This window comes from Syngnathus scovelli, chromosome 12 (genome assembly GCF_024217435.2).
Source record: "Syngnathus scovelli strain Florida chromosome 12, RoL_Ssco_1.2, whole genome shotgun sequence".
NCBI lineage: Eukaryota > Metazoa > Chordata > Actinopteri > Syngnathiformes > Syngnathidae > Syngnathus > Syngnathus scovelli.
The window spans coordinates 9,138,535-9,161,800 of record NC_090858.1 but is presented as its reverse complement, the minus strand read 5'-3'; the positions used below and the strand labels follow the sequence as shown (position 1 = coordinate 9,161,800).

Below are 23,266 nucleotides of genomic sequence, written 5' to 3'. Positions count from 1 at the left end.
ATTACTAAATTTGTGTACGTTGTCTCAAGACTAGAAGAAGTTGGTCTTTGACCTCACACTTTTATTGCAGTATTAAAGCATTTGACGACAGGTGACTTATTAATTTATTAATTCAGAGTGGACACCCATCTGACCCACTGCACAGTACAAAACAAATTGTTTTTGTTTTGTCATTGCTGTTCCGAGAAGTAAAAGGACATTAAGGGAAACTTGCAGTAGAGATATTTATGGAACAAATGTTGATTCTAAACCCAGGAATTCAACACAAATTTTCCGCTGCAGCCTTTTTGAGAAATTGCTTTTCACTGTAACTTATAAATGTTGACAGCCAGAGGCCTTTCAAACTTGCACAGTTCACCAAGAACCCAAATTAATATTACCACTTCCACTCAGTCATCAGTTGGGGCACTTATACAATGTCTAAAGTGTTAAAATATCAGATATTATGTGTGTTAATATGAAGATTTGGTGTATTGCTGCAAACACTTGGGCTTGTCCAGAATGTTGGTAATTAAATTAAGGCAACTACCGTAAATCTGGCAAATCATACCGATAATGTCACAAAACCTGCTACATTCTAAAGTAGTTGGATTTTTATGGTACGACTTTTTTTTTGTAAAACAAGAGCCAAAGAGCCCACGATTTGTTTCTTTTTAAATGAATGAATTCGCTCTGGAAATAATTAGTTTTACGCCTTTTTTTTTTTGTAAAACAAGAGCCAAAGAGCCCAAGGTTTTTTTCTTTTTAAATGAATGAATTCTCTCTTGAAATAATGAGTTTTATCGATTTTGAAATGTTTTATTTGAACCGAGTCTCCTGTCGAACTTTGTCAAGTCACAAATCATAAAACCAGTGACTCGAGTCAATTCAAGTCCTTGTCAAAATGACGAGGGGACTCTAGTCATCTCTGGTATATGTCCTATATGTACGCATTATACAAGGCTGTGGGCCTGTTAATGAAAAATTGCCTTGCAAATGCTAGCCCAAGGAACCATGCATAATAGCAACAGCTGTTCATGCATTTTAATCAAAAGCAGTGGTCTTTCTTGGAACTGCTTCATTTCTCTTCATTTCTGCAATTACGAACTGCCCACCAAGCTTTTGGCCCCGAGTTCCAAGCATGTGAGAAATCAACCATGCTTGCTTTCTTTTCTCAACTGCCTTCAAGCTTGCTGTTAAGTTTGCTCAATAATTACATACATTTGTCTCATCCTGTCTGCTGTAGCTTCCTAGTGCAAAGTTTTACTATGCTTCGAACAAAGTGTTCTTGTCCAACTTTCACCTACATCCAGGCTGAAACCATCTTTTAAAATCAAGTAGCAAACTCGCTTGGGTCACTCAAAAGTGAACTTTGTCCAGGGAAGTAACTCATGATTAATTTAGCCAGGATCCACGCTGGGGGTTATGTTTTCCAGCCATGTTTTTTCAGCATTTGTGTGTCCCTTATTAGCCCAGATTGCCAGACAGTGTATTTTCTTCACGAGGTGACATTTAATTATGGGTGCATGAAATTGTGTTCTATTAATTGAAAATAGTCAGCCGTGGTCAGTCAGCCTTATGTTTTGTAATGGGCAAATAGGAGACTGACTAGAGCTTACTGTGATTTAATGAAAGCCTTATCCCACCAGGATTTAGACACATTTAGATCACAAATTCAGTACTACGGAGTTGTTTTTTAAAATCTCTTTTTAAATGCAATTACAAACATTTTGGTTGGGCAAAATGTCACGTTTAATGTTGCTAAATATTAGTTCAAATGAAAACTGATGCTTGAAAATGTGTTTGCTTAAATTGTGGAGGAGTGATTTCCTACGACGGTAAACTCTCTTAAGATGGAGCAACCATTTGGCCACTCTTGTTTAAAGTATCTGAAAAGGACACTTGAATAAAGCTACTCTATACATCCTAAATACTCAGTATTTCTTAACAGAAAGTAACTTCTGTCATAGGGACGGTTTTCCGAACTACTAGAATGATACAAGGAAAAAGACAACTCTAGAAATACTGCACAGAATGAGCAAAGTCTCAAACCTGTTAAAACAATAGATTTTGTTTCAAAATGTAGAAACAAACTCACTGATTGGATTTGGAAAAAAAAAAGTGTCCATTCTTTATAAACACTGTTTTTCAGTTGCAAAAGTAGTGAAGCAGGGGTGCCGAAGGTAATCTAACCTAGAAGACTGGGTGATAATAGCTACACTGGCAGTGTGTTTGTTGGTAATAAGAGATTGGATGAGAAGTTAAGGGAAAAAATGAGTGTGATATTGAAGGAAGGTGAGAACACTGTAACAGAGGAGGTATGTGTTTATCTGTGATTATTAGAGCACCTTGCACCCAGAAATGGACACAAAATGTAGAGTAATAGAAGACAGACATGGATTTCCATCAGGCAGCTGTGATCATAGTCTGAGATAAGGTGAAAATTGGTTGTTTTCTGAGAATCAGTCACATTTTGAGCTTTAATGCTGTTAACAATGATTTTAATCAGCACTTTTATGATCATGAGTATTGATCATTTCATCCTTAATGTGGCGCTGCTCAGTTAAATCCAGAAAAAAAGGAAATACAGCCATTGTATCCCTTTTCTATCGCTTATCTTGCCAAGGGTCACGGCCAGGTGAGCTGGAAGCCATCTGAGCTCACTAGTCACCAGTCAGTCACAGAATACATATACTAGATACACCATGTGAAACCATACAAACACATGTATTTGGTGAATCTCAGACAAAACTTAGGTATAGGTTTGAATGTGATGAGATGTTTTTGTTTTTCTTGTATTCAAGGTAAAGGAATTATGAACTGTTCTACCATTCAAAGAACAAACCCATTAGGCACATGCTAGAAAGAAAAAAAAACACACCAATAAACGTACAACAAACAAAAAAGTAAATGTGTTCGTGACTGACATGGTGAAAGAAGTCTGAAAGCTATTGAATCCCCCCAGACCACTCACCCAGTGTGCGTGTGTGCGTGTGTGCGTGCGTGCGTGCGTGCGTGCGTGCGTGCGTGCATGCATGTGTTTGTCTGTGTGTGTGTGTGTGTGTGTGTGTGTGTGTGTGTGTGTGTGTGTGTGTGTGTGTGTGTTATTCAAATACAGAATCTCTTGAAGACAACAGTTAATATGGGCATAACCAGAAATTGTCTGTCCACACATTTATTATTATTATTTATTGTAAATGCCTCTTCCTTAGTGTAAATTACATTATCTTTCTAAATGTGTGTCTATAGTTTTGTGTCTTTATGGGCTTTGTGTAGGATTTTTAAAATACTGCAGTCAACTGTATCTTTTAATACCATACACATATATTTAAAATGTTATTAAATATTCTATAGTTCAATTTGATAGCAGGATAGCCTTCATGCAGCTGAGTCAAATACAGTGCAGTAAAACTTGCAGTAAAGCAACATGTTTTTTGTTGTTGTTTTTTTTAGAAGTTGTGCTGACAGTCTGAACGGGTCCGTTGCCTTTTTCAAACAACAAGACAGACCACTTAAAAAAAAATAACATTTTAAAAGTAAGGACTTTGACGATTGTCACAAAAAGTGCAGCACCGTTGGGGTTCGGCACCAAGTTGTCCACAGCTGTCAGACGCCACGCTTCCAAAAACAGTGTCACTTGAGCTCAAGTACCAAACTGATCTTTGTTTTACGATTCTGGGAACAGCATGAACAGTCTAGAGTTCTTGTCAACTGTCAGGGCTTGTTGGCATCATCCACATTTTACCATTGTTCCAGAAGTTTTTAGAAACTCTCACAGTTTTGTGATTAAATATTAATGCACTTAGAGAATAAATGTTTTGGAACTGCCTAGAAAGCCATCAAGATGTCATATTCATGATGCCGTATTCACTTGATTCAATTGATATCACATAGAATCTATTTAGGATCATTGTTGTAATAGGAGAAATATTTTGTTTTGCTGAAGCTGTGATGTCTGCTTTATTTTCATCCATGTAAACCTTAGCTATTCATTGGCTATTTACAGAGAAACATCTGTGACTATCTATCTGGGTTTACCATTTTTCAAATCCCAGGTATTATGGCTTGAGCAGAGATTACTGTCTCATTGCACAGAATGTGGTTACAGCAAGGGGCGAGCTCTAGCTCGGTTTGTACCTGAAATTGCTGCGATTAGGATTCACGATCCAATATCACAAGGGAGTGACGACATTGGCTTGAACATATTCCACCTGACATTTATCGCTGATTGGCACTTGGTTACAACTAATCCATGTCATTTTCTCCGTCAGTAAAATTAGTTGAGAATAAAATGGTGTTGTAAATTGCAGAGGTGGAATTGAGCCGGGGCTTTGATCGGTGTTCAGCACTGAAAAGTGCTGAGAAGTGATGGGACATAAGCTGTTGCTATGGTTACTACAAAAAAAAATTGGTGAACAAAACTATAGAGTACTTTGCGAGTGCTTCTCTCCTTACATTGTGTTATCTTAGCCCCCGATTTTGTAATAATACTTCCACACCATTAGCTTGTATTTTAAAGTTGGTAGTTATCACGGAATTGATTATTTTGTCAAGCATGATTTGTGGATCATGAAAGCAACTCAAATGCCTTACCCGCCCAGAATTCGTAAACACTGCATGCAGTTAGTCACTGTGTAATTAGAAGCTGTGCATCTGTCCACTTTGTCCTCTCACTTTATCACAATTAGCTTTGCATTGTTATAGCTGGACTTATTTCATCTTTGCGGAGTAGAAAAATAATTTATACAATTCTGATCATTATTGAAAATTCATCCCTTTATTTGTCTGTGGCCTTTCTTAATCCCTTTTTTTTTTGGGGGGGGGGGGGGGCAGTTTTCAGTCTTGTGACAGTGCATCACTAAAATATTTTATTCTCCTAACCTGCAGCGATGAGAACTTTCTGTGGGTCGGCAGGTGACGGCAACAAAGACAATGCGGCCGAGTTGGTTGTCTTCATATGAATGCTACTCGATTCCCCTTTCTTTCATTATTTGCTGATATTCAGGCTTCTGTACATTCTGCTTGGTAGAATCTAGCTCAAGCATATCCGATGCCATCCCCCACCCACCCCATGCTGCCTCCTCTGGCTCCAGTCCTGATCCTAACCCTCAGAGGCGCGGGAAATAATTAGGAGAGAAAAACTGCAGCTGACACTATTTCTGAAAGCAGGGTATTATAATGAGAGCAGAGCAGGTATTCATTGTGTCTGATGGAGCGATTGAAAGCCACTTGGTTTTCAGGCTGCCTCGGAGAAGCCTTGCGGAGCTTTGCTGGTCCCTTAATGCACATGGGAGCTGAGCTTTGGGAGGTTGAGCCAGAGGTGTCTCAGACAATGGCAGGAGCCAAGGTTATAGCTGAGTAACCTATTCAAAGTGCTCTAAAGTGACGCAGCCTTCTCCGCTTTTGTCTCTGCCAATGTGGCTGTCTCTCTCTCTCTCGCTCACTCTCTTAGTCTCTGTTGTTGAACTCATTATTAAATGTGAGGGATGCCGACAAGCCACTGATCAAAGTTGAGCTTCATTAAACCGTGTGGACTGAGTAATTGTTCCCTTATCAAGACAGGATAAGCAGTTTATATATATATATATATATATATTTGAAAGTTTAGATCATATAAATAAAATAGACACCCTAATGTTACTTCACACACATTTTATTTTATATTTTAGAGGCCACACTTGAGAGAAATAAGATGAAATAAGTTGGTATCATCCTCTTTTCCAAAATGAAATATCGTTCTTTCATAATGAGATTCTGCGGCTGCACTTTTAATGTGTCAGGCATACACAATTTATGAATCCGCTGTGATAGCGATGAAATTCATCTTCAATTAGGATTTAGAGTGACATCCAAACTGCCACATCTTTTGGTTAATTAAAAAAAAAGTCATGTTAATGCCCAACCACCTCACGTAATGTGATTTTTATTTTTTCAATCAAAAGCTGTCTTTCTCTGTGCGCTCCCCATCCAGCCCCCATATCTTATTTGCGTCACTCAGACCTGTACCCATATGGTACACAATGCATCTGTTGAACTGCACTCATTCCTGTAAACAGGCAAATTAAATCCATTCTCCAGCTATGTCAATCATTTCACCATCTTTTATTGTATTTATGGACACTAAGGACACATTCCCAGACTCATTAGATGTACGCAATGCATCAGGGAGGGAAGGAGGACGGGAGGAGAGCTCTGAGATGGAAATTGAAGCCATCACTTGGAATCATTTTCTCCAGCCACTGAGATGAAGCACACCTCATGTTGTTGCTTGCTGGGCTCCCAAGGTACTTGTAGGCTAGAGATCAGAATTGCTTGCTAGTCATGAGAAATGTCTTGGGAGCAGAGACTCCTACGTGAATGCCACACTGGAAATATGTATTATTACCTTTCCCTAACCCAACTTGCTTTTCTTACATAGAAAATAAATGACCTCAGCAGGATTGTATATTTGCAAATGTCAAATGCATTTGTGTTGAATTAAATTTTTTGAATCTATATAAAGCTAGATAGTATTTTGTATGGGAGCGCTTTATGCATTGTGACAGCCTCTTTTTTAGTGTTATTCCTAATATAGATGTATATTTCATTGTTATGCAAATAACTCGTAACTGTGGAAACATTTTGGCGGACAAACTCTAGATTCCAATCTTGTAGCCGACGCTACAGCTGCTCTGTACTGTGTTAAGTAGCTCCCACTGTCACCGGAGCAATCCTTCTCCATATCCACATCCCTGTCAGATGCGTGTTACTTTTTCGAGAAGCCATAAGGCCCCGTCTCTGTCAACCGGCTTTCCCTCACTCCATTAAAGATGATTGATAGACCCTGAAAACCTTTTGCCCAGCTGTTGACTCATCCTTGAGAAACTGAAAAGAACTCAGATAAAGGACCTCCCATCACCAAATATATTTTGTCTTCATAATGTTCACTTGTTACGTCGTATAATAGTCTATCCCAATTCCAAGGTGGTTTGGGGTCTCATTGGTGATTGCAATGTGTTAGTTGTTTCAGTTTTCTTTTTTTAAACTCTAACCTTTGATAGATGAGGGCAGTCCTCTGCTTGGGTCAAATGCAAACAGAGAAAAGACACATTTGTTTGTCCATCTGTCATTGTTCTTCCTCTTGGCTTTGTTATCCTCTAATGGCTTGTGAGGATTTCTGCAGGACAACTTGAGACGTATTTTATGATGTTTCAGCGTGATTGATAACATGCTCTTGGAGGGATGTCAGGCTTTCAGAGTAGGATAATGTGGATTTCTATCTCTCTGCCTTCTTCTGTAAGATGCACCATCAATCAGCAGCAATCGCGGCCTTAACCCGGTAAAATTAAAACCTTGCGGGGGGGGGGGCGGGGCCTTCGTTTTCCGCGGAATCAGGACACACATCAGAAGGGAGCGCGACAGAATCAGAACGCTGATCCACATCGCACCAGGCTCACTGCGACAGAGAAGAGGATAGATATAAGATTCCCAGCATGAGGCAGAAAATATAGTTAATGATCTGATTGTAGATGGCTGTTGACAGGGGAGAGGGATTACAGGAAGAACAGTCTCATTTTCACTGTGTACAGAGACGTTATTAGATCCTAGCCCAGCTAATTTAATTCGTAGGCCTGTCAATATTTACCAGCAACAAGGGCACTGCACTCTGGCAGACTCTAGTCTTTGAGAATGCCGTGTTATGGACATAATTTGACATCGAGATGAAAAGATCAAAATTCCCCCAGTGTCTGCGAAGCTTTGGTCTTGTCATAGGTATGTTTTGATGCATGTCTCAAGTCTGTCTCTGTATGTCTGTGTTTTGCAGTGGATGGCTGCATACACAGAGCGGCAGGTTCCTGTCTCTTTGATGAGTGTCAAACACTAAATGGCTGTGGAACCGGCAAAGCCAAGATCACCTGCGGCTATGATCTCCCTGCAAGATGTGAGTACCAGTAATTAATGCATTCCTTTTGCTCAGTGCGTGCTTGTGTGCGCTTTTGCTTTCAAGACCTGATGCTGCTTTATTCTATTTTCACGCACAGATGTAATGTCATGCAGCATAATTGTACACTCACGGGTCACAAGCTGCACAATGAAATGAGAAAAAAAACCACATAAAATGCCTTTGTGGAAACAAAATACATTGCATATATACAAATATATAACTCTGAAGTCCAAGAAAACACTCATTCGGTCATAGTCGCGTACGGAAGTTGTCAAGGTACCACATTATTATACATTCAATGTCATATTGGAATGAAAGTTGACTTTATGTGTAGCAAGAGGTATGTGTGACATTTTTGTAATTTCATTTACTATACCCCCATTGGTTTTGGATGCTTTTATTATTATTTATTTTAAAGTGCATGTTATTCTCAAAATTAATTTATGCAACCAAAATAATAAAAAAAACCTCATAACATTGTTAAGTTGAACCTAATGAAGTGTCTGGTAAGTGTATATTGTTTCTCAACGTTAGTTTTGTGTATTAGGTTGAGTAAAGAGGACTTTGGGAGACGGCTTTAGGAGATGAAACAAATACAGACACACTGGCTGTACTCACACCTGCACATGAATAACACAGTGGGGAGTAAAAAATGAGAACAAACTTTTAATTAGAATGCATTACTTTTCAAAAGTCATTCATTTACATCAGGGTATGTTTTGCCAAAAAATAATTATGATTGGTACTTGTATGGCTGAATGAGAGCATCATCTGTATACAGACAGGCCTTTTGTTGCTTCATTTGATTAATTCTTTTTTCAGTCATCATTTATTCATTTATCAGACCACACAACTTTCACTGATGTAATTTACCAATGATGAGAAACTTAGTTGGGATCATTAGTTTTCTAGCTCTACCTGAGATTTATTATGTTGTGTACCCTTGAGTTTTCTGCAACTTTCAGATACGAGTTAATTTTCTAATTGTTGAGGACGTGTCTTTTAAAAGGGGAAACGTGAGTAAGTGATGTCACACTCCTGGTCCTAACCTAACCCTGAAAGATCTCCATGAGACAGCCGAGGACACGGTGGCCCAGATGAAATTAAGATGTGTTGTAAAGAATCACAAACCAACGGAGGAGATAAACTGTGAGTTTGTCATTTTGGGGCAGTCAGACTAAAAACAGGGTGCACCCATGACAGTTTAACAAGCTGCAGGGAGCAATCACACTGCCACTGGGTATTCTTATTGTTATTATCTATGGGTGAAACGCATCATCTGTGCTGATAAGTTATTATGGATTTGAGCAGTTGTTCACATGGAACACTCAGTCCAATTTTGAACCTAATTGGAGTTCATTTTAAAATGTCTGTCTTACCGGAGTTGTTGAAATGTTTTTATCTCCACTAATCTGAGTCATCATCCCATAATCTTTCTTGTTTCTCTTCTTAGCAATTAGCTTCTCATTTTGAGAATGGCATTTCCCCGCTCGCAAATCACGTTTTGATGAATTTTCTATGCTGTCATATTTATCCCGCCTAAGCTCGCACACACATTAATAAATTACAAAGCACACAAGAGTTTTTTGTTTTTGGTATCTTCATTTATTTAATGTGTTTTATCATTTTGTAGAAGAGGTCAATGGCTTCTGTGAATATCACACTTTTCATTTTTGTTGCTAATAACAATTTAGTTAACACAAAATCCATGGAAATTAAATATTTGTACAACCAAAATAATCACTCTAAGAAACATCTGCCACCCATTTTCCACAGTTGTCAGGCCATTTTAATTTTTAAGAATACCATTTGAAAAGGTAAACAATTTTAGGTTCAGTTAAATTAAATCCTCTTTTCACCACACAAGCATTTTCAAACTGGAACTCTGATTCTCAGTTTTGCAGTTTCTCTGTAACAATACTGGGTACATCTCCAATGGTTGCATCCTTATTTGGGGAACCCCTCTGTAGTAGTTTGCCCAATGTCAGTCCTCGATGCCATTATCGCGGAGTAAATTGTCCAACCCCTGCTGTTTAATCAAATGTGGCTAGGCTATATATTGTGCTTCCACTTAAGTGAAAACATCAAATGGAAATCACTTCATCAAGATCTCAGCCACTTTACTTGATGCTGATTTATTTATTTTTTTTAATGAGAAATTGAGTGTGCATATGACTGTCTGTGATGAGTATAACCACTTAGTGCCCACAGGGAGAAGAGCGCTGAAACCACAGTTGTCCTTAGTCAGAGATGTGATGGTCTGAGGAAATGAAAAACGGCCGTCGTCATCACCCCATCTCAAACTTCCTCTCAAGACAAGAAAATTGGTCCCCCTTACATCCCACTAAGCAGTTTAGGCTGTGAAGCCCACTGGCAAATGAGCCTTCCCTTTAGGAGGGCCGGGTACATGTGGGACTTATTATTCTGGGACTGGCCAGGGATTATTAATCAATGACAGTAATTACGCACCTACCATAGCGGAAAGACACCCAAAAAGCTATCAAATTGACAAGAAAATTGCCCATTTACCCCAATTTTAGACAAGTTACTCATCTGTCAATAGATAGGATTAAATGAAAATGCAATGTCAAGTATTGCCTATTTATGGTTCTACGAATGAAAAATGGCTTGCTATTTTGTAGTATTTAAAAACCTTAATTAACTAAAAATGTGTTTGTCCATTTAATTATTAGAAACATTTGAAAGAATTAAAGAACCATCTATTTTTAACATAAACCACACCTCACGTTGGTTTCAGATCAATGTATGACTTAATAATAACTATAGATTTTTTTAAAACGTAATTATGATTGCCGTGTCATTTGGAACGATCCCTTATAAATGTAGGTTACATAATAATCTGCATCATTGTGCTTGTTGCTTTGATGGTGATGAAACAACCTTCAGAATTGTTTTGTTAATTGTTCTTGTCCACTCCAAAGATGTCTCATAAAGACCTTGAGGCCTCATCTTCACTTGGACTTATTCTAAAGCTTTCTCTTGTATGCTTGAAAATTGAATACCCCAAAGGAACTTTGAAGAAGATACTGTATTTGTTGTTGTTACACTCCCATCCCATGTAAAATATTTTACCCTGTTCTGTTCAACCCCCAAAGGAGTTTTAGACTGACACTTCAAAATGCTTGTGCTGTTTATTGTTTTGCTTCTCCTTTTCTCTCGTCCCATTGAGCTCTGTGTATATGCTTTAAATAATGGATTCTCTTTGGATACAAGGCGGGGAGATTCTCTTCTGTTGTTGTGGTTCTCTTTATTCTACTCTTTGCTAATTAATAGTCCTTAAGATGGTCTCTTCAGTCGTGCGTGCATTTTGAGAAATTGTCTTGTACATTTTAATCATCCTTACAGTGTTCTCAGTGGGTATTCACCATGCCACAGAGATAGATTTCTCTCCTTCAACTCCTTGGTTTTAAAGTTTGGATTTTCAGTCTTCGTTGTGTGTTGTTGTTTTTTTTCCCCCCCTGCCACTCACTTGTATATTGTGGCTGTACAACCTTGTACCCACACAGTAGTGAAGCCTTTGATTAGTCATCGGGCACTATCCGATGCGCTCGTCCAGCTCTGTCCCCACTGTGACCCGCCACGTCTTCACTTTCCTCCAGTACTTTTCAGACTTCTGCGCAACAACAAGCAACATTCCACTCTGCAATTTATTCATATTTTATATGCTGCCGCACAAGCCTGCTTGTGTCGTGCATTCATTGATGTCATAAGCATTCTATGCTTCGATTTCATCCAAGTAGGACTCATCAATAGTTTTATTTAGCTACCATATGTGCACATGATTTTGTTGGAATTAGTAACCTCATGTCACTAACAGACAAATATAAAGATGAAGTCAACTATGTTCTATGTGCAGTCCGACTAGTCTGGACAGTTTTCCTGTTTTCTGGGGCCGTGATTGGTTGCAACTCGAGACCTGTGCTTCTGTCATATCATTTTTGGTTGACAGCAACTGTCCCGCCCCCTTAGATGGAGAAAAATGGGTGGATTTTGCTGCGTAATTCATTTTACACAAGCACAATATTAATCTGTAAATCATGTTTGGACTGCATAGAACATATCATAGAGAACAGTACGATGGACGGACGGACGGACGGACGGACGGATGGATGGATGGATTTAGATGCTGTGCCCTTTAAAATCACTGGCGAAGAGTACAGATATCAGTTTTCAATTACTGCAGTTTATGTACTCAATGAATCATCTCTTTCAAGCACGATACGCCCCCATCCCTTGTATTAATCAGCATAATAAGAAATTGAGTGAGCATCGGGTCCCTAAGTAAGCAACTTAGTTGAAAGGGTGGTGGTTATTGCAGAAAACTTTTCTTCCTACTCTGAATAATCTGTGCTTGTGTGATCCATTGCAACATTTAGGAATGCAGACGAAACTCCTTTGGGAGAGGCACCTTGGCTCAGTTTGCAACTTCTTTATCTCATGTTCCCTTTCAGCACAAACTGGAGCTCTGGTGTTTACTGTAAGTGCACCTGTGCTAATAATCATCCACCGCTGATAAGTTTTGCTCCCTGATAGTGTGAGTAATGTTTTCCCGGGCCTTATTTACTCCGGAAAAGCAGCCTGTCTGAGCCATCCATCCACTCGGCAAACACGAGCAGCAAAGGCAAACCTTTTCACCATTAATGAAAGCATAGTCTGCTTCATTATACACTTACGCAACAACAAAGGCTGCTATGTTTAAAATGTTACTATTTTGATTTCATTCTGACCTTAATGTTCAAGTGCATACCAGTATAATTTCCACTATAGATGCTTTTCCATCAGAAAGTTGTCATTTTGACAAACATACTTATTTCGTCTTGCTTCAGTGCCATAAAAAGACGGGTAGACCTAATGGTCTTTTTTGATGCAAAGATCTCAACTAGTTATGAAAGGGAAAACATGGGTAATGATCTTAAAGCAATATTTACTGAGCACTATTAACCACAAATGAAATGATCACTACAACGGAATTGACTGTTTCACAACACATTTTAAGACACAACACATTGCAGTTCATTTTAGCATCATGGCAGGCTCAAAAATGCGTATCTTTTGTTTGAATCAACCACGGTGGCCGTGAGAGAAAAAACACACACAGAGCAAAGGCACGTTACTGCTCAGTTTCAGCACTCGCGTCATAATTGTCCCTTCATGTGCATGCCACCTAACCTCCAGCTCTGACATATAGTCTTGTGCATTTCTCGAATTTATCTGTCACTGATCAAGTATTAAGATGTCGGGAGGTGCAAATGGAAGGTGAGGTGTCACCATGATATTACATATCAGCAGCTTACTTTTTTATTTAAAGAGAATATAAAATGAAGACATAAAATGCCCTACGCCCCCGAAATCAACGTAAAATCCTTCCATAAGCGTATAATATTATGATTTCCTCATTATTCTTGGATTGAAACGTAAATTTACTACTGACACAAGGAAGGATGACAAGGAAGATTGCATATCAAGGAAAGGCCAGATGTTTTTAAGCATTATTTATGAGGGAGAAAATGTGTTTTTTCTTTTTGTCTGCCAGACTAATCCACTCTCCCTCTGGCTCCTCATCGGTTGAAATGCATGACTCCCCTCTCAAGGAACAGAGCAAACTCAATTTCACTATTCACATGCAGAGGCAAGCCTTGTTGCTCTCCTTTTCAGATATTTGTTTCTTTTGTTGGTCGGCCTGTCAGTTCTTCAGGCCTCTTGAGGACTGGAGTAATTTGGTAATTTTACCTAAATGGTGATACTGTAATTGTGTAGCGTCAGCTGCCGAGCTGTCAGTGAGACAGCCAACGGTCATTCATCACCAGCAAACGAGATGGGTGGGGGGTCATTTTGACTGATCGGGTAAACATTAGCAGAAAGAAAGTAGTGAAGCGATCTTACCCTGAAAAAAAAAAATGATGGAAATAGTACTTGAGTGGTCTTTGGAGTAATGGGGTGCAGGGGCAGCAACAGTCTGTGTGGCAGCCTGGTTATTAGGCTGAAATTGGGCGGAAAGGTGCTGGTGTTGGGGGGAGGTAGGTCATTGGGCGTCAGTAAAGGGGCCTGAGCCTCGCACTGACAGTGATGCATCAGAATGGTAGCGTGTGGGTGACAGATGAAAAGTGTCTACAAAAAGGTCAGGTTTGAAGTGGAAAGTGGCAGTAGCGTTAATGCAATCATGTCTTCCCATCAAACAATTCCAACTGTCCAGTTACAATATGTTTAGTTTTGTTTTCAGTAGCACAGGGAATTTTTACTACTCACTGTATACCGACAATAATGGGTGGCTCATCCCCTTTTTTTCCTTTTTTGTTTTTTTTCCCCCCCTTTCCTCTTTTTTTGTATTTATATTTAGGTCATAAATGGATACGAGATGTAAACATAAGTGAAGTGACATTTATGCATGCCAATCCTTAACATTGAAACACGTTTCTCCTACTCTATCCCATTAAGTGATACCTTCAAGAAAATATTTTCTCAGTTGTCAAATCTTGTCATCTTTGACAGAGTTGCCTTAGACAAAGTTCCATTTGAAATATATGATGTACAGAAAGTTAAACTAAAACTGGGCCAATCGTCACTGTTTTAGGAAAAAAATGCTAATTAGATTGAGAACACAGGGCTTCATTTGGTGGACAAACAGCACAATGACAACCTTCTGCACGACTCCCACACTGTTTTGAGAGTGTTTAATCGACAATACTCTGGCTGATTATAATTATTTAATCATGGTTCATAAGATCGTTCAGGAGTCCATGTTACGTTGGACTCACTTCTTTACACTATGACAAGAAAATAGAGCCTAAAGACAAATGGCGACATTTATGTATTACATACATGCTGACCAGTGCTGCCAAGTTAGTCACTATGCTTTTGTTAGCGAGCAATCTCACGTCGAGCAATTTGAGGGTAGCGATTAGGGGCAATTCTATCAAAGTATTCCAGTGACCAAAGTCTTTGTGATCCTGAGACTGTCTGCCACCTTCAGTCAGAACAGGAGTTGTTCGCCTCTCTGAGTGCAGCCTTCAAATAAATTGCATTGCTGTCTAGCCAAAACTATGAACACCAGTGACAACCAAGCTGTTTAGAAAGCAAGAATTGATTGAACAAGATGTTAAATAAAAATATATGTGGGGAAAAAAAACACTCCCACATGATAAGCAAACACAACTAAATCAAAGTTGACTTTAATCAATTTCATTTAAAATCTGTCACCATGTTTTTGAATGTCCTACAATGTCCTCTAGTAGTTCCTCCCCTGTAAGGACAGACTATATAATTTACTAGAGGCACTTAACATGAATACCCACAAGGCCTCAGGCTTTTTGATAATGTAACCGAGACCCAGGGAGAACACTACCACTTAATTCTCAGGGACGGCAGTGCTCAGTTTATGGTTCACTTGACAGTGCCGTTGTCACAAGAAAGAAAAGTTTGAATCTTGTGGCTTTGTTTACCCCTCATCCAAGGCTTGGGATAAAAAAAACTAATTAACAACGCTGAATAACAGTCTCCTGTAGTGCCATTTTCACAGCTAATTATGCAAGACTACCGCCCGCCTAAACCGTTGCCTTGTCTTTGATTTTCTCTACCAAATTGTTTTGCTTTTTCTGTTCATTAGGCTTTTAGGATTGTAAATGTGTGTCCGTGCATGCGTACGTACTAAGTGTGTGTGTGTGTTTATTTTTATATATATATATATATATATATATATATATATATATATATATATATATATATATGTGTGCGTGTGTGTGTACTTTTTTGTGTCCTATGTTTGTATCACACGTTGCAATTGCAGGTTTTTAATGTTGTGGGTTTAGGCTCCTGCTGTGGTCCGTAAAAAATAACATTAACCTTCCCATTAACCGGCATATGGTTTGCCATAAACCCTAATGGAGAAGGGTAGCAATGCAAAAGAGCCTGTGTGTGTTTTTAGGGATACCACTTCAGTGCAAAAAGACCAGTTAAAGAAAACAACACGTTTGTTTTCTTATCATGTCATGGGCTTGACAAAGTTCTCAGCTTTTATACAAGTTGATATAAATACATAGACATGATTTATTACCGTAATTTCTGGATGGTTAGCCACATCTGAATACAAGATGCACCAATTAAAATTAAGGGAAAAGCTTGTTTTGTTTATATACAAGATATAAGCCGCAGGTGTTTTAAATGAAATGTTCTAATTTTTCATCTGCATTACCAAATCAAATCCTCTTACAACATCATAAAAGTCATGAAAAATCCTTAGATAAACCGCACTGGATGATAAGACTTGTATAAAAAGTAGTAGCTTATAGTCCGGAAATTATGGTAGTCCTGTGTGACTTCAAGTTTGTTTACTTTCAGTCTAGATTTAGCTTAAGTTCAAACTTTATTTACAAAAACACCATTATTCCAAACACCTCAGAATAGTTCCAGCATACCAATATATTTTCAGTAGTTTTCAACATTCATAAATTAATGTAAAATTCTCGGCCCTTGCGCCATTTGAATATATCCACACTCGAATTGGTGTAATTGCATAACATATTTTTTTTAAGCTTTATCGATTCCATGCAGTTGATGCGCTACAGTATGCTAACCAATGGTTTCCTCATGTCTACAAGTGTTGGCAGCACCGAATGGAGTCATGTCCTCCTAATTTTTATGACACATGCTAGCCTGAGGGTTTTTCCTACTGTCATGTTGCTTCTGTTTCTTCAGGTTGCTTGAAAGGTAATGCCAATGGAGAAATGCTTTTGTGGCTTACAGTTTTTATGGTGATATTCTTGAGTCATTGCACTGGCCAGAACCCGGGGAGTGTAATGGATCTGCTGGGAGCCGTCACTATGGATTTATGAAAGTGCAATGCTGGAGGGGAAAGATCAGTCACCTGGCACTATTTTTTTGTAGCCCTGTAGATACCAATTCTCAGATATGTAATCTGTGATGCGAACAATATATGACAGATGGAACACATTTGATTTCTCATATAATCGCAATAAGAAGTGCTTAAAAAAAGCTGAATTTGCAGATTTCTTTTAAGTGAGAAACAACAAATTAAAGTGCAATGTCGTGTGAGACAGTCCTCTAACAGTTGTCCTATACCTCCAAATATAACCACATACCCTTCAACATTACCACACAATTCGACAAGTCATAAGGCACTTAGCTGTGCACTGCAGGGAATTGAGACGTGTCGGTAAAGGTCCCCTCCATGTGTTGGGCGGTTGGGTTGGCAGGGCAAGCAGGGGAGCGTCCGGATCAAGTTTCTTCCTCCTGCTGTCTAATTATTGACCCATCTGGTATTGTCTTTTCAATTGTTTCAATTATGATGGCACTAGTGTTGCACTGCACCATGGCGTCAAGGCATGCATAATTCATGTGAAACACCCTGGACTCCACTCAGAGCTGTGAGTTTGAGCTGAATGTCAATACCACCTCATGCCCCCAATGGAGCCCAGGGTTGTCTGTATTGACAGCAAGGTAGATAAGGAGGGCCAAAGCAAGTGCTGCCAAGACAGTGGATTGTGATGCTATCACCAAGTGTAAAGGTGAGCACAATGTCCTCCTGTGTCCGTGTGTGTGTCATCAACAGCTAAGCTGATTTCACACCTCGTATTTGTCATTGTCTGATAAACGACACAGTCAATGTTCTCCTCAACCTTACAGCCCATTTATATGACTGGTTTAAACAGAAAACAATAGTTTTTTGTGTCATTTTAATCAGAAAATATGTAGAAAAAATCTTCAAATAGAAATATGTGAAAATAAATATGATAGGGATACAAGTGCATCACTAACTAAATATTACTGCTTCATCTAATAACTTGCAATATAAGCCTCAAATTAGGAGCCCACGTATATTCTAACACAATAATCAACAGAAATCATTTCAACTCGAGACATTGCTAACTAGTGGCTTGTCATGAATATTCCTATTATTTTTGCAGTACCATTTTTGGATATTTGATACCATTGATATCGATCTATAAAACAAAACAAAAACTTTGTCATCTTCACTACGTTATTATAATCCAAACAAATACAAGCATCCACAACCTGACTTTCCCATGAGATGAATGACTTCACTGACCAAAACCACTGCTTTAATCATAAGACTGTACACGCACAGAGAAAAGGTGAAGATCGGCCAAGAGGGAATGGTTCAGGTGTGACTGCTCACTTATAAGATGTGTGAAGATGAGGTCATATTTCTGACACAAAGGAGCAATGGGGACACGGTGCATGGCAGTGCTGTAATGTCTTTGCTGGATACCACTATGTAACCTCAACTCAGGGAAAAATTAAAAAAAATATATATTTTTAGGTCAATTTACCCAACATGTTTCATTGAGTCTGCATAAGCCCTCAACAGTATAAATAGTTTATGCATTGAGAGAAATATCTCCCATTTCCACTGCTATCTTTTTTTTAACTTTTATCATAGTGGTTGTTATGGACTTATTGATTCCGGCTTGTGACTCATGCTGTATTCTTTATAGTGACCTCTCATTACAAGTCATCCACGGTTGCTTATATGTGCTGTCACACTGGTATACTGGTCTTCAGCAGTAGAATTGTGTTAAATAAGCTGTCAGCGTGTAACAAGACTGGGAAGAGATTTCACTCTGCTAAACGGGTCTCTGAAGACCTCAACCTGTGCAAGCTAAATGATGCCTCTGCCTGTAGGGGAAATTTCCACACGGGGAATATTTAACCTCCTGCACCTCATTCAAGGGCATTTGTTTCAATGGCAGGAAGGAAAGACACATCATCCATACGATTGATCATTTAAGTTGACAGGTAATATAGAGGAACTGCTACAAAATCCTTTCTGGAAAACTTGACAATTATGAAAAAAAAAAATTACTAACTGATGTTCTGTAATGAAGATGATCTTTTATGATGTATGTCATTAGAATCCCAATGACTGCTCTACTCATTTTTTAGTGTTGTGTGCATCAATAATGTTGGAGGGTGTTTTCTACAGAATAGTTAATTTATTTGTTGACTAGTTGACATGCAGTGGTATATAATTTAATCAGTAATGAATATTGATTTGTGGAAAAATATAATGTAGTTTTACCTCTACGTATTATTGTTGTTATAAAGACAACACTCAATAAACACTTTACACCTCGTCGCCCCCGCAGTTGAGTAACGGTAAACAAGGAGTTAATGAAAAAATAACACTTCAAAAATGAATTTAGTCTCATTCAGTTCAAGTAGTCTTTGATGTAGATTTTTGAGAGTGGGCAAGAACAATGAGATGTTTGCGTGTATGTCAAAACCTGTTCTGGAAGGTTTGCGTTTTTTTTTTAATTTATTTTTTTACATGCAATAATTTATCTAATTTCCAGTAATTAATCTTATATAACATACACTAATTTGTTACGTCCCAACAATCAACGGGGGCAAATAGAAAAAGTGTATTTTTTTTTTAAGCCTTTGTTCTCAGTCTTGTGAACATTTTTGGTTGATGTAGGGCAAAAAGAAAAGTGACTCTTAGTATAGCATCACAGGGCCGTCTGCACACCCCACCATTTTGTGCAACCTCCGCCTCCCAATCTGCGGCCGTCAATTCGGGTGCTGTCATGCTCTCAGGGGGGAGTCGAATCTGCTTCTTCCCTGGCACAGTGCTTCCCAAACCAGTAGAGTCTCACAGCAGTGGGGGGTAGAGGGATTGAGGGTTGTGGTTAGTTGTTGGGTTAAAAAAAGTCAGTGGAGTGCTATGGAATGGGTGGGTGGGGGGGCAATGATAGGTGAGCAGCTGCTTTCTTTTGGATCACTTCATTAATATCCTTGGGCAGAAATTTGAGGGGCTTCTGCAGAGTAATTAACCCCGTCTGACCCTGTGTCTTATGAAGGTTGCTCCCTTTCAAATCTTGCAAGGCAAAGCGATGCGTCCCCACCCTCTCACCCCCTTCCCCTCCACCAAATATTAACATCACTGTCGTTTTTTTTTTTTTCTCGTTATTTCTGTACAGCGTCGAAGCTGAAAGGTCAACCACTTATTGTGCACTAACTTATGACTCGTTAAAAGCTAAAACTTTTTTACACTTTATTCTTCATGAATAAACATGTAAGCACTTTGTGTCAGCTCGTGCCACTGTGTCCATTTCTGTCAGTGTTTGTTTTTGTTTGTGTAATGAGCGGTGTCTTTGACTCTTAAGCCAGCAGGGACAGTGTAATACAATGGAAGCAGTGTGCATGATTGCAAGTGGGAGCAAGGAGCTGTCCCTCATTAGTATCATCTGTTTCGCAGATGGCAAGGGTCATGGTAAGATGGGGAGACTTGATGAAAAGAATCTCATCCCGCAAGGTGACACTTATTCAGCCGCGCAATACTCACTAAGGTTCCCGGAGCACCGTTCCCAGCCCTCATGTGATACCGTGGCTTTTGGGGGGATTCAACGTCAGAACAAGAGCTTCGTATTCTTTATCCTGACTTCAGCCACTTACTTGTTCTGCAACCTGATGACTCTGACAGATATATACAAAGTAGAGAAAGTAGAGAACTCAAAAACACGACGTTCACCTGGGAAGCCTGAATGGAATCTGGCCAAAGAAATATAGTTATTTGCCACCTGTGACTTCATTTCTCACTCAAGATTCTTTTTTCCGTCTTTTGTCAGTTTTCTTTTTTTGTTTTGTTTTGCGGTAGCTCATTAGAGTGCCATTTTTGTCCAATATACCAGCCAAGCAGCCTTGCCCTGACTCCATGCCGAATGAAAGTGGAAGCTGTGGCCTTGTGAGGCAGCAGTAACATCTACAAAAGGAAAAACGATAATGAGCAGTTTTTATATCCTTAAATTCAAGTGGTCATTATCAATCCTGGCCTTCTATTCCCCGGATTCTGTCACCTTTCTCATCCTGGTGAGCCTAAAGAACCTCAAATTGTCTGCAAGGAATGGCTAATGGTACTCCAAGCTCAGGTTCTGTCTGTATCCATTGCTGTTCCACCATTTCAAATTTCCTTCTTTATTACGTGCATTTTGTTCTCAACTCAATTTAAAAGTCATCCCTAGACTTCAATTTGAAATACATTCCATAAGTAGTATCCTTTTATTTATTTGAAAATTTCCAGCCACTTTTCTTAATGTTACTGCCCAGTGACAATTGTCTTGTTTTTTTCCCCTTTATAAATTGATAACATAAAAACATTTTACAAAAACAATTTCACACAACACTTGCATAGAACAGCTTTATCACCAGCAATGCATTATGATTTATTCCTATGACAAGTACATTGTTTTTCTCAGCTTGCGACATTGGGAAGCAAGTTAAAATGTCATCAGAACATCATAGTGATTATGTTCATTAAATGTATCATCATTCATTGTCTAATTTAGTTTGGTATCTGTTTTTTGACCTACAAGCATAATTTATTTGAACAAAATAAATTTGAATGCAAGTATGATTTTGACTTCCCATCTGCTCACAATATGTTAATTAAGGTTGCTGCGATGTAGTTCATAAAACAAAGTAAGGTTCACTTTGCGTTTCAAACAATTATTTTAATGGAAATTGACTCAAAGAACATACTTCTATAGTGTGGTTACTTACACAATAAGTCATAACTCAGAACTGTCTGAAGAGGCTTTAAAAGGTTGTCATCAGAAGGCTCTGATGAGTGGGATTTTGTGGTTGTACTTGCATGATATTGGTATATTGTTGAACATCTGCAGCATGAAGTGTCAAATCTCTGTCATTGGATATTCTTTTTCAGTTCTAGCTTCCCTCTTACCCACAGAAATCAATTAATCATCATATTTATGGATGTGCCATCATGTGGTTTTGGAACAAACATGGTGAGGAAGTACATTCACAGTATATTTCAAGATTTAATGCAAGAAGCTTTTGAGGCTTTTGTTTTTATAATGCATATTTGCTCAGACTTCGATCTTATAGCACAATAAACATTTGTGAAGGATCTACTTTTTATTTTGGCTTTGGATTTTTACACAGCATTATTTGTTTTGTATCAGAAGCCATTCAGAAACATTCTCAAATGCATAACATTTTGCCAGCCTCTCTTAGTTTAATTATTGATAATAGTTTCTTCATTATTTAATTTGAGTCCACAAATTGAACATCAACAAAGAGACTATATAATCATGCTATCAAAAACAAATCTCTAGACTTCAATACTTAATCCAATCAAATTGTAGTATTTTGAGAAAAATATCACAAACGTAAGCCATTGAAATATGAATGCTGTCATAGTTCATGTTTTGCATAATTTTAAAATCAGATGTGTGTGTGTGTGTGTGTGTGTGTGTGTGTGTGTGTGTGTGTGTGTGTGTGTGTATGTATGTGTATATATATATATACGTATATGTATATATATGTATATATATATATATATATATATATATATATATATATATATATATGTGTATATATATATATGTGTATATATATATATGTGTATATATATATATGTGTATATATATATATGTGTGTATATATATATATATATATATATATGTATATATATATATGTATATATATATGTATATATATATATATGTATATATGTATATAGGCGGCTCGGTGGCACACTGGGTAGCACGTCCGCCTCACAGTTAGGAGGGTGCGGGTTCGATTCCACCTCCGGCCCTCCCTATGTGGAGTTTGCATGTTCTCCCCGGGCCCGCGTGGGTTTTCTCCGGGCACTCCGGTTTCCTCCCACATTCCAAAAACATGCTTGGTAGGCCGATTGAAGACTCCAAATTGTCCCTACGTGTGAGTGTGAGTGCGATTGGTTGTCTGTCTCTGTGTGCCCTGCGATTGGCTGGCAACCAGTTCAGGGTGTCCCCCGCCTACTGCCCGATGACGGCTGGGATAGGCTCCAGCACGCCCGCGACCCCCGTGGGGACTAAGCGGTTCAGAAAATGGATGGATGGATGTATGTATATATATATGTATGTATATTTGTATATATTGAATTTGAAATATAAACGGAATTCAAACTATGTACGTCAAGATATAAATACATCTAAATCTCTCCCACAATGAACCAAGCTGCTCCACATGATCTTCATTTCCCTCATAGTCTATCTATTATTTATATACTGTTTATGTGTTGTCGTGATTATTAAAGTCAAATGTTTTCATTTGCATAGATAGAAGTGGAGTCCTACTTGTCAGACTCAGCATTAGCAGTATAGGAAGTTTAAAGAAATAATTGCTAAAAATGTACAATATTAGGTAGGTCAGAGTTTTTGTTTTTGATCAGCAATCCCAGGTGGATAGCTTCTCGTGATTTTTGGACGCCGTTGGAATGAATGCATGGTGCTGGTTAAAGAGGCAGATAATCCGCAGAGGTATTACTATGTTGATGTCTGTGGCGTAAGAAGCCATCAGCCT

General features: G+C 38.6%; 1 protein-coding gene across 7 annotated transcripts in view; it reads left to right on the top strand.

Annotated features, from left to right (window-relative positions):
- Positions 1 to 23,266, top strand: part of macrod2 (mono-ADP ribosylhydrolase 2) — a 277,199-nt gene that overhangs the window by 88,171 nt on the left and 165,762 nt on the right. For all 7 annotated transcript variants that reach the window (XM_049736627.1, XM_049736628.1, XM_049736626.1 and 4 more), the window contains one exon: positions 7,784 to 7,900. In XM_049736627.1, coding sequence (XP_049592584.1) covers positions 7,784 to 7,900 — 117 coding nt within the window. The remainder of the gene's footprint in view (positions 1 to 7,783; positions 7,901 to 23,266) is intronic.